Here is an 11,748-nt window from a genome sequence, read left to right as displayed (position 1 = left end):
CATCCCAGCATCCGGCATCCGCTCTAGAGCTCACATAGCGCCTCCCTCGGCCCCTCTCCTGGGAGCCCCCGCATCCGCAGGGAGCTGAAAGTATGACTATTGTCAGTTCACAGGCCCCAGGAGGGGCAGGGACTGCTTGAGGTCACGTGGCAGTTGGAGGCCCGGCCCCAAACCCCGCATCCTGTCTGCTGAGGAGTCGGGAGCCCGGGTTTTTCTTAGGGCCCCAGAAGCCAGGGCTTTGGTCTCCCCCACCCCCGTGCTGTTTTGAGGTCTCCAGCCAGGGCGCCTGGGGTCAGAGCTGAAGAGCAGCTGAGCCGGGCCTGGCACAGACGCAGAAACGCTCTCCAACTGCCCCCCCAGCGGGGTTCAGATGTCACACACACACTGGGAGCTGCTGGTCCCCTCGTCCCCTCGGCAACAGTCAACACAGGCAGACGCTGGAAACACAGCTCGGCTCAAGCGCCCGCCCCAGCCCGCATCAGGCACTCTGGGCTTGGGGTCTAGACAGCTAGTGAGGGGGACCCCTGCACCGACTTCCCAGGGGCTGGGGGGGTCCCGGAGCGGTCCAAGCTCAGACCGGAGCCGCTGCTCTCTCTCTCTCCCTCCAACTCTCCAGTCTCTATTTCTCTCTGTCTCTGTGTTACACACACACACACACACACACACACACACCCATGGGGAGCCGCCCCGCCCCGGGGTTCCCAAGAACCACGTCAGCTGGGTACCGGCTGCCCTTGACCAGACTGTCAGCCTTGGACTCCTCCACGGCCCCGGGTGGCCCTGCGGTGGGCAGGGGTCTCGCCGGCAGTCGCCAAGCCCCCCAGGCCCCAGAAGCGGAGCGGTTGGGCCAGGGGACAAACGGTGTGAGGCAGGATCAGCTGTGGAGGGAGCTCGTGGAGGCCGAGAGGAGGGGCCAACAGCGCTGGTGAGTGCCCTGCCTGACCCCCAGCCTAACTCAGGGTCTAGGAAGCTTCTGGAAGAAGAGAGATCCATGAGAAGGAGTAACCCAGCAAATGGGTGTTGATGGAAAAGTGTCCTGGGCCCAACTGGGGCCTCGAGGGTGGGAGGGAAGGTGGGCAGGGGCCTGGTGACTTGCCTCCTTCACTCCGGGGTCCCACCGGCCTTTGGAAGAATCCCTCACGGGCGGGCCAGGAAGTCATGGCAGCACTGGCTGGGGGGCAGGGGCGCGAGGGGAGCCCCCTGGCCCTCTGACCCAGGTGAGAGACACCCTTCACGCGTTTGTTCAATCCAGACGTTTCTAGGACAGAGCCACCATCAGGCTGCAGTGAGGGACAAGGCAGTGTGGGGAGGGTGGGCGCCTTCTTCGGACAGAGGCCCCTCGGAGGAGACAGCCTGGAGGCTGAGACCTGAAACCTGAGAAGAGGCCAAGACGAGTTCGGTGTGTTTAAAAACAAAGCGAAGCAAAGCCCGTCCATGTGGCGGCCGGGAGCCTCAAGAGGAGCAGGAGGAGGAACACCTCACACACTGTGGACGGTCGCAGGGCTTTGAGGGACAGCACCATGGGGTCTGCCGAAATCTGTGGAAAAATTCAAGCCGTGTGTTTGTGGTAGGATTCTGACGACCGCTGACGGGCTGGAGTGAGAATGTGTGCAGTGTGTGCAGTGTGTGCGGTGTGGGGGCTATGTGGGGTGTGTGTGTGTGTGTGTGTGTGTGTGTCTGCTGCGTATGGTATGTGCGTGGTGTGTATGGGGGGTGTGTATATGGGTTTGTGTGGTGGGTGTAGGGTCGTGTGTGTGTGTGTGCTGGATGAGGGGGTGTGTACGTTTGGGGGGCAACCTGAGCAGACCTGGGGCTCTGTGAGTGCGCAGGAGAACCGGGCGCAGAGCGGCTGTGGGCACGGGGACAGGGGTTCGGGGACTGTGCCTCCAGCTCCGGGGCGAAGACGTGTGAAGTGCCGAACCACATCCAGGTGGCCTCCCCGGAGGTGGCGGAGGGGCACCAGTCAGGAGCTGGGCGACGGCCCCACAGGACAGAACACGGGGAGGAGGCCAGGCGTTGAGGGGAGCAAGAAAGGAAGTGACCGCTAAGGGACGGGGGTTTCTCTTTGAGGTGACAAAAAGAGCGGGGACGGTGCATGACTCTGAGTGTGCTGGGAACCACTGGACCAGACCCTCTGCCGGGGGGACCCTTACATGTGGATCTGCTCTCGATGGAGGCAGCTCTCGCAGAACGCTGGTGCGGCAGGCGTGACAAGCCCCCCCGGAAGGATGGCATGTGTCCCGAGCGATGAGGCCACAGCACTCGGCCGGCAACAGTCACTTGCTGGACAGCGAGTAGCCAGGAGACTGAGAGAAGCTGCCAGAAAAGAAGGGGTCACAGACCCCAAGAAGAAAGAGTTCAGGGGAATCCAGAGCTGTGCTCCCAACAGAAATATGGCAGGAGCCACCTGCGGAATTTTCCATATTCTAGTCACAGCCTTAAAAAAGGTGACAAGAAACTAGTGAAATCCTTATTAAGGATGTATCTTGTCCAAAATATTTTCTTTTTGGCATGGAGTCAATATTTTTAAAAGGGGATCATTGATATTCTTCTTGGCACCAAGTCTTTGAAATCAGGCCTGTATCTGAAGTCTCAGGGCCCAGGAGATGTGCCCCATAAACCCACCTCCTGGGGTTTTTCTAGACAGAGAAACTGAGGGCCCAAGACCACAGTGACCTCGCTCAGGGCCACACAGCCAGCAAAGCAGGCAGCAAGCAGAGAGAGGACAGGGACCCAGAGTTCCCGCCTCCTACCTCAGTGGCTCTCGCCAAGTCTTCGCGTGGCTCTGAGGTTCAGGTCCCTGCTTTCTGTTAGTTCAAAACCAAAGCTCTTGGAACATGGCTACCGCGTGACAAGACCGGGGTGATGGTGAGTGGAAGAGTCAGGACACCTGGGGAGGATGGGGGGAGAGGAAGCAGGGGGAAGCAGGGGGGAAGCTGATGAGGGAACAGGAACCCCAGGAAGGGTCAGGTCGGGAGGTTCCCAATGACTCAGGAGGGTAGCTTGAAGACAGGGAACTCAGTTTGAAGTCTGACTATGGAACAATGAGGCAACTTGGAAAAGAACAAAAAACAACCTCTAGGGAAAAAAAAAAATCTATAACGTTGAAATACAAAACACAACTGAAGTGAGCCTTCATAAACCCAGATTCATCACAATTACTCAGAAAGACAAGGGGGGTAACACATGGAACCCTGGAAAACAGAGCAAGAAGATCCCCCATACCTCTCCAAGGGAGCTCTCCAAGGGAAAGCTGGGAGAGATGAAATACCGGAGGGGAAAGCGTCTTGAGAATTTTCTAGAACCGTAGAAATGCACGCATGCATGGACACTGGAGGGTGTCCTCCACAACATGAAAGTAAACAAGGAAGGAAGGCCCAGGACCCCAAAAGCAGGGACCCCCGAGGAGAGGTCAGGACGGCAGGAGGGGGTCTTGGGCAGCAGCCCTCGTGGCAGCAGCGCGGCCCGGGTTCCCAGACAGCAGCTTCTACAACAAACTTGAACCAGACGGTAGATTACCTGTCGCGTTTGCCTGTGTGGGAGATCATAGGGGGAGGGGCTTTACAATCTTGTTGGAGGGTTTGGAATCAGTGATCTGTACACAGAAAGCTAAGAAAACCAGGAAAAAATGTGATCATAAACTCTAGGAAAAAACTCCAGGTTGTCCAAGGAAGGATCGGAGATCCCATGGTCCTAGACAGCCACTCTGTGAACAGTATCTAGAGGACCCCGAGGGTATGAACAGCGCACACCAGTCCTCCCAAAATCTATGACACAATCATTTTGGAAGAAATGAGGGAAGGGAAAAGGGGCAAGAAAGCTAACTCAGCATCTCCCATAATAGAAAGTCCACAGATACGCTTACAGCTTCAAAAACTCAAGAGAGGGCAATCTAGATTTATTATTCCAGAATATGACCATGGCAGACCCAAAGAAATAGCGAAAGGGCTAGAAACGTGACCGGAGGCTGTGGGGTTCGGGGGCTGGGAGGTTTGGGGTAGAGAAGCCTGTTTTTATTATAAGACTTACAGAATTGTTCAGCTTCTTAAAAACAGTTTAAAATAAAAATGAAATTAGCAGTCCTGTCCTGGTCTCCAGCCCAGTGCCCACCTTCCTCTGTGGCACACACTGCAAGGCTACCAAAAAAGTGAGGTTTTGGGGGGCACCTGGGTGGCTCAGTGGGTTAAGCCTCTGCCTTCAGCACAGGTCATGATTTCAGGGTCCTGGGATCGAGTCCTGCATCTGGCTCTCTGCTCAGCACGGAGTCTTGCTCCCTCTTCTCTCTCTACCTGCCTCTCCGCCTACTTCTGATCTCTCTCTCTGTCAAATAAATTAAAAATTAGAAAAAAAATTATTTTAAAAAAGTGAGGTTTTTCTTCACAAAGTACTTAAGGGCTCCCACTGGGCTCTGAAAACGCAGAGGGCTTGCACCCTTGCCTTCCCCATCACGGGCCACCACCACTGCCGCCACACCTGCCACTCCGGGACACGTCACTAATTATTGAAACACTGGCTCGGTGTAGAGTCAACGTGGTTGGCTTAGGGTGTTTGTTTCACTTGATCCTTTTCACTCCCGCGTGACGTCATAAATGCACCCACGGCACTGACTCATTCAGCTGACACAGTGAAAGCCATTTGCAAAAAAGAAGTCGCAGAAAGATATGACGCTGCCCCCCCCACCCTGTGTTTTCCTTTCCAGGGCTCAGCACTGGAGTTTCCTGAAAGACTACGACCCCTTGGTAAGGCCAACGGCGTTCCTTTCACGCAGACATGCACCGGGGATGTGAGCACATTCATCTAACGTTTATGGGGGACCTACTGTGTGCTGGGTGCGGGAATGGACGGAGACAAAAATACATCTACTGTCTTGTTTCAAAAAACTCAGGGTCTGGGGGAAAGAAAATGCTTAGTGCGCGTTTAGGTATTAGTTTTCCGCAGCGTTTCTAGATCTTATGACGATGAACCAGCTGGCAATGTTGGGTGTCCGCTTCGGAAATGCTTGTCCCCATGAGGATGTCAGAGTGGCAGTGAGTGGAGTGTGTGTGGTGTGCCCTTTGGGGATCAGCTTGGGTGAACATACGTTGTAAACGAATTCCCCTGCTTCTGAAGTCACCACTTCCAAGCCGTCCTCCACGTTGCTACCAAGGTAACTTTCCTAAACCACAAAACTGACCCCCTCTCTCCCCCGCTTAAAATCCTTCAATATATCTGCATTTTTCCCAGCGGCTCACAGCCCTTCCCATGATCTGCCTCCCCACGCTGACCTACGCATTATTTTAGCCGTGCCTTTGTGCATGCTGTTCCCCTGCCTGAAATGCCCTTCCCGCCTTGTCAGTCAATCCCATTCATCACTCAAGGGCCTCCCTCCCTCTGGAAATCTGTCGTTCCTGAGCAGGCTCCCGCAGATCCTCCTGTTGGTTACTCGACAGCATATCCAATCCGCTCCTTTGAAAGAGCCTGTCACCTTTCGACGAGCGACTTCACCAGGCTGTGGTCTCCCTAAGAGAAAGGAGAAAGCCAGCTTCCTCGCTGTCCCCCACCCACCAGCCCTGCCCTACCCCCCAGGACCTAATAGATACTCAGCACTCAGTTGATGCTGGATAAATGACCAAATGTTGGATGAATGTGGCCCTAAGGATGGTCAGTGAACCAACCTGGAAAATGAGCAGTGGGCCAAGTGGTCCAAGCAGTGGCCACGCCTGCCAGCCTTCGGGGAGGTTTAACTAACTTCTGCCTTTCCAGCCTGCGGGCTCCCTGTCTGCCCTGGGATAGAAGGTGTCGTTCACGAGACCTGAAATCCCACACGGAGCTCCTGGGCTGGGCTCCCAGCCTGCAGTCTCCCTGCCAAGGGCTGGGATTAGCAACTCGATCACGGACACCTGCATCACGCCCAAAGGTGTGGGGCCACCGTGGCCCGGAATTTCCCAGGGGAAGGCCAGGATCCTGTTACTGCACTGGTCCTATAACTGCTGGGGGACCCAGGGTAGCCCCGAGTGACCCTGCCCCGAGGGCTCCCCAGACTGTTCTCGGTTCAGGCACTGACTCACTCGGTCCCCTTCCGGTCACATGCGGGAACGTTCAGGCCCCCAGCCTGGGAACAAAACCAAGTGTCATCCGTGGGGGGAAGGCTAAATAACGTGGAACGTTCGTGCAAGCCACACGAGGGTGTGCGGCAGAGCAAGGACAACAAGGGAGCTGCGGCCACACGCAGAAACGTGCACGACCCTCGAACACACGTTCCTGAGAGAAGGGAGCCACCGTCTCACAAGATAAATTTCAAAACCGGGAGTCCGAGAGGCAGCCGGGCTGCCTCGGGGGTGGGGACGGAGCCTGGGGTCTGAGCAGGCGGGTCCAGGTCGCGTGGCACGTCCCCATCTGGGGGGCTGCACAGACTTGCTCACGGCATGGGGGCTCGTGGAGCCGGATGGTTATGATTTGTGGCCATTTCTGGGTGTGTGTGAATTCAAGGAATTCTGGGTTCCCCGGGGGCCCAAGAGGGATGGAGGCAGCTGGAGGAAGCCTCCCGCTCCCTGCTCCGGGCTCGCTTCCCTTCCCTGCTAAGTGCTGGCCCCGTGCTCACCTCTCCTCTGTGACACCTTCTGTCCCCTCTCCTCAGGGCAACAGGAAGGAGCCTGTGCAGCTGCCGGAGCACGTGTCTCTCTTTTCCGACACAGTCCCCAACTCCGCCAACCAGGTGGTGGGCAGCAGGGTGAACACGCCCCTGGGGCAAACCCTCATCGGGATGGACTTCTTCTGTGTCAGTGGAGTCCGGAAGAAGAAGCTGGAAGCCGAGCTGCAGCCCGTGTAGGGGGAGGAGGTGGGTGCCAGGGTAGGACGGGAAGGGGGGTGTGGGCTGAGCTGCCCCGCGGCCCCGGTCAATGGCCCACACTTGTCAGCCAGCCTTTCCTCCTCTCCGCGCCCCGCACAACCTCTCCGAGGGCTCCACTGGCCCGTTTTCAGTCCTGAGATTAGAAGGACTCCGGGAGCGTGTCTGTGGTCCAGGCCCCGGCAGGGCTGGGGTCTCCCTCGCAGGGCCCCTGAGAGGCAGCCCTACGTTTGCAGTCACGAGCTCACTACCTGGGTTCAAATCCTGCCCTGAACTCCGAGCAGCTGTGTGATATTGGGCGGGTTGTTGGAACCCTCTGTGCCTCTATTCCCCGCCCCCCGCCATAACATGGTGTATTTGCTTCCCATTGCTGCCATTGCAAATGGCCACACGCCGAGGGGTTAAAAGAGCACACACGTTCTTTCTTACAGCGCTGGAGCTCAGAAATCCAGACTGGGTCTCGCCGGATGGAAATCAAGGTGTGCGAGGCCTGTGTTTCTTTCCGGAGGTTAGAGGCATCTGGTTCCCCGCCCTTTCCAACTTCTAGAGGGAGGCTGCCCACGTTCCTTGGCCCGTGGTTTCCTCATCTCCAAAAGCAGAATGATAGCATCTCAAGGCTCCAAACCACCCCCCCCCATCTTTTAGGATACCTAAGATAATCTCTCCATCTCACAGTTCTTAATTTAATCATGTTGGCAAAATCCCTTTTGCATGTAAAGGAACATATTCATAAGCCCTGGGGTTGGGGCATGGATGACTTTGGGGGCCACTTTCTGTCTACCACATACAGGACGAATAAAAGTACTGATTCTAGAAGGCTGTCTTGGAGATAAATTGGGTTTCTGTGTGTCACTGCTCAGAGCAGGGCCTGGGTCATGGTGACGACGGTGTGTTTGCAGAGGACACCCCTCTCCCGGGAGCGAGAGTAGCCTCCTGGTGAGTGACGCAGGGGAGATGTGGGTCCTCACACAGGGGCTGCTGGGAGGTCAGCCCTTGGGTCAGCTTCATTCCCGTGTGATGGTCTGGGTGGTCAGGGGTGGGCCGGAGCCAACCCGGGGGGAGCCCCCCTGCAGAGCCCAAGCTGAGGCCCTGCCGTCCGCCCTGGGAACCTGTGACCCGGACCCACTCCATGCGCTCTGTGCTCTGCGGAGGACCTGGAGGGGCTCGGGCCTGGGCTCAGCCACAGCAGGAAAGGGGAGCAGGGCGCCTGGGATCCAGATGAGCTCTTGTTTCCATTGGAGAGAGAGGGTGGAAGCAAGAGATATTCTGGGAGCTCCCAGTGGGGAGGCTAAGTCAAGGTTAAGTGCAGATGCGGGGGTCGGAATCATCCAGATCTTTTTTGCCCAGAGGGAGGGCAGGAGGCCGGGGACAGGTATGGGTTCTGCCACCTCAGGACAACACAGTTATCAAGCACAGACTCTGTACTCGGCACACTCACTGAATGGTCTTTTGAAAGGGTTATTGCCATGATTTGAGAGATTTGGAAACTAAGCCGAAGACATCGTTCAGTCTGGCCGGGATTCTACAGCCAGAGAAGAGCTGGACTCACGCCTGACTTTACCAAACCCAGTTCTCCTCGGCGGGCCTCAGTCTTCACCGCTGTGAAATGGGGGCGGAGAGACGGGGTCCCAGGATGGCACCTGCTCAGCGTGCTGTCTGTGGGCGTGCAAGCAGGCCCTGAGGCTCAGCGGGCTGCCGTCACACCGCGTGACACACCATGCCACTTTTTGCTCAAGGGTCTGCATGGTCTTGGCTCCAGGCTTCAGGTTGAGGCCAAGTCTGTCCATAGGTCTCCCACTACCTTGGACCAATAGCTTCCTAGGGCACGTTCTCATGGCACATCACCAGAGCCCAGGAGCCAACACAAGCCATGCAGAGCTTTGCAAGCCCTCATCCACTAGCCTGTTAGCAGCTGAACAGGTCACATGGCCACCCCCAGGCTCACGAAGGCAAGAAAGCACACCTCACCCCCGCAGGAGCGTCAGGAGGCAAACACCGGGTGGGTCATAACCCCAAGTAAGAGGCAGAGGCTCTGCCTGATTGCACAAGGAGCTTTGGGCAACAGTTTTCTGCAGGTGGCTTAAAGCAACACCTGGCCCGGGGGCCTGGGTCCCAGAGCTGCGCGCGGATGGAGCCCTGGATTCTGCGGGTCCCAGACTGGTCCTCTGCACACTCGGCCGAGCCCTGCTAGACGCAGTCACCTGTCCCTGCTCCAGCTTGTGCCTGACCCCGCTGCGGGGTTGCGGGTCAGGGGCTCTCAGCCCGAGAGACTGTGGGAGTCCCAGCTTGGGGACTCAGGGAGGAAGTCCTCCTGCAGGAGTCGTCTCCGAGCTGGTCCTTGAGGAACAGCCAGGCAGGTGGGGAGGGGAGGGGGTTTCTGCTCAAAGGGACAGACACTGCCAGGAAGGGCTCCAAGGCAGGGGAGCACCCATGAGGCCAGCCCTGAGCAGAGAGACCCCAGGAAGAGCTCCCTTCCGCACTCCGCAGCTCCCCAGCACGGGTGTCATCACGGGAGACCCCTCCCCACTACCAGCCGGCCATCCCTGCCCTTCCCTGCCGCGTCTGCTGTCCTCTCCAGAGGACGCCTGCTTCTACCGCCCCACATCCTGGCCACGTCACCTGCCGGAGCCAAGGACACCCGGACTAAGGGGTGTCTGTGTCATGCCTCATTAGGACCCAAACAAAGGAGGCCGGCTGGGCCAGGAGAAGTGGGCGCCAAGCCTTTGTGTCGGCACCAGCAAAGGCCAGGGGGACATTAGAAACAAGGAGACGAGACATCTTACTGCCCAAGGCTGGGAAGAGCTGGAAGTAGGGGCTAACCGAGCCATAGAGAGGCTGAAGGATTCTTTCTTTGCCTTTTATAACTGCTTCTCTGACCTCTCCTGCCTCATTCTCCTGTGGCAAAACCAGCATCACTGCCTTCTCTCTCTCTCTCTCTCATAAACACACACACACACACACACACACCACTGTCCAGAGAATGTACGAGGTGAGCTCAGAGTTTCTTCCTTTGCTCATAAGTGAGAAAGTGTTCAAAACAGGATGAGGGCCCTCAAAGTGATGGAGTCAGAACCAGCTTGAAGGGGTTCCCACTGGCGAAATCTGGGACAAGGAGAGCAGTAAAGTGATGCCCATTCCCGACTTCACCTGTGGCAACACACCCCTGACAGCTTCTGAGCAAAGCCAGTGCCCCTAAATCCCACCAAATAATAATAATAAATAATAAATGATGATGATAATAATAATGCCATGAGTCCACATCAATAAGTTTTAAAATGTTTAAGATGAGGAAGAAAAGCTCTTCTCTACTGAAAAATGTAGCATAAATGAAAAAAAAAACAGAAAATCACCATTTTATCACTATCACTGATTTGGGTAAGAATCAGTAAAAGACACTAAAAGCACAATGGGAAAGATTCTTAGGGAGTGATAAATGATGAAGTCTGAGAGATTCCCCTTAACCACATACTTAAACTTAACCTTGCCAGCCAGAGGACAGCGGACAGCAGGTGCGTCCTGACAGGACCCGCTGGGGAGGGGCGCCCGCCCGGGAGCACTCCCGCCAGCCCCACATAACCTGAGCGCCCCATCGGGCATACCCCGTGGAGCGGCTCTCTGCCTAACCGCCGGCCTTGACTCTTCGCAACGTCAATATCCCAAGAGACACGGGACACTGCGGTTGGGATCCACATTAAAGGCGGTACAGAAAATATTCAGGACCAGCTCCCACGACAAACCAAAAGCAGCCCTAAAGGACACTGGGCAGACTACAGGTCAGACGATAGGCACTAAGCAGCAGACAAGAGCTCTGTACCCATGTTCAATCTGCAGAGTACGACCGTTCTAGCAGGATGCTGTAGGAGAATGCCCTTGTTCTTAGGAGAGGGCAGTGGTTGGGGGCAACTGTCATCACGTCTAAGACTCACTTGCACTGTAGAACCCCCACCCTGCCCAAGTCTCCCCTTCCCATCAAGGGTACAGAGGACCCAAAAGTCAGCTCCCCGGTCAGATAAGCCAACATGCTATGGGATGTCCCAGCTGGGACGTGGGGGCTGGGATTCCCCATCTTCCTCCAGAGCCCATACCAGACTCCTCCTAGGGTAACCCACTCCCCACAGCTTTAGGAGCAAAGCCAGTACCCACAAACCCCAAAAACACTTCTCTAGTTTGCACTCAGTAAGGAACCCCCATGTATTACACACTTACTGGGTACCTCTTAGAACATTTATGAGATGGGTATCTCCATTTTAAAATGAAGAAATTGAGGCCTAGGGAGGTTAAGAGCTTGCCCATCTCACACGGTCTGTAAGGGCCATGCTAGGAAGACAGCAGAGGTGTGCAAGGCCTTGGAGTCCCACACCCACATCAGCCACATCCAGGGCCTCGTGCAAAGCAGCCCGTGCAGGGAGAGGGGCTCAGAGTCAGGTAGAAATCCTCCTCCTCCTCCAATCCCGCCTCCCCTGGCGGAGGCCCAGAGCAGGCAGCTTCTGTCTCTGGCCTGGTGGTTGTTTGTCCCAAGCCATAGAAGGACAGCTCTGTCTTACAGAGGTCAGGCAGGCAGGGAGCACTCCCAGAAGTGTAGGGACAGGTAGGGCTCCCGGCTGGAGTTCTGGGACAGGTGGGGCCCCGAGCTGGAGCCTCTCTCTCCTGTCGCTGCTCCTGTGGACCGAGGATGAAGAAAGGGAGAGTGGTGGGGGGAGGGAATCCCAGCCACTTGGCAGGGCCAGGAACTGCTTCCACCACGGAACCACCGTGAAATGGAAACGGTCTTGCTTCAGCAGGTGAGGGGAATGCCGTGAGGGGAGCGAAGCACCTGGCACGCGGCAGGCGATCCCCTTCTAGATGCTTCTACAGTTTTCACTGCTGCTATTGACAAGTCTTTGATGTTTGTAAGAAACCAAACCTCTTTACTTCCCTATTTC

At 56.4% G+C, this 11,748-nt stretch overlaps 1 protein-coding gene across 1 annotated transcript; it reads left to right on the top strand.

Annotated features, from left to right (window-relative positions):
- Positions 1-674: 674 nt before the first annotated feature.
- On the top strand, positions 675-7,606 carry C8H2orf50 (chromosome 8 C2orf50 homolog). Its single transcript, XM_044262557.1, has 4 exons — positions 675-925; positions 4,700-4,739; positions 6,617-6,817; positions 7,258-7,606. Exons 1-3 carry the CDS (start codon positions 675-677, stop codon positions 6,806-6,808), a joined length of 483 nt encoding a protein of 160 aa, XP_044118492.1. The 3' UTR covers positions 6,809-6,817; positions 7,258-7,606.
- Positions 7,607-11,748: the final 4,142 nt, after the last annotated feature.

Source organism: Neovison vison, chromosome 8 (genome assembly GCF_020171115.1).
Source record: "Neovison vison isolate M4711 chromosome 8, ASM_NN_V1, whole genome shotgun sequence".
Classification (NCBI taxonomy): Eukaryota; Metazoa; Chordata; class Mammalia; order Carnivora; family Mustelidae; genus Neogale; species Neogale vison.
Note: the sequence above shows the minus strand (reverse complement) of the source record. Positions and strands in the feature narration are given on the sequence as shown.

Coding starts and splice junctions, on each gene's coding strand:
- C8H2orf50 (XM_044262557.1), top strand. CDS start 675: ATGGGGAGCCGCCCCGCCCCGGGGTTCCCAAGAACCACGTCAGCTGGG. Junction 926..4,699: donor AGGAGGGGCCAACAGCGCTG/GTGAGTGCCCTG, acceptor TTTCCTTTCCAG/GGCTCAGCACTGGAGTTTCC. Junction 4,740..6,616: donor TGAAAGACTACGACCCCTTG/GTAAGGCCAACG, acceptor CCCTCTCCTCAG/GGCAACAGGAAGGAGCCTGT.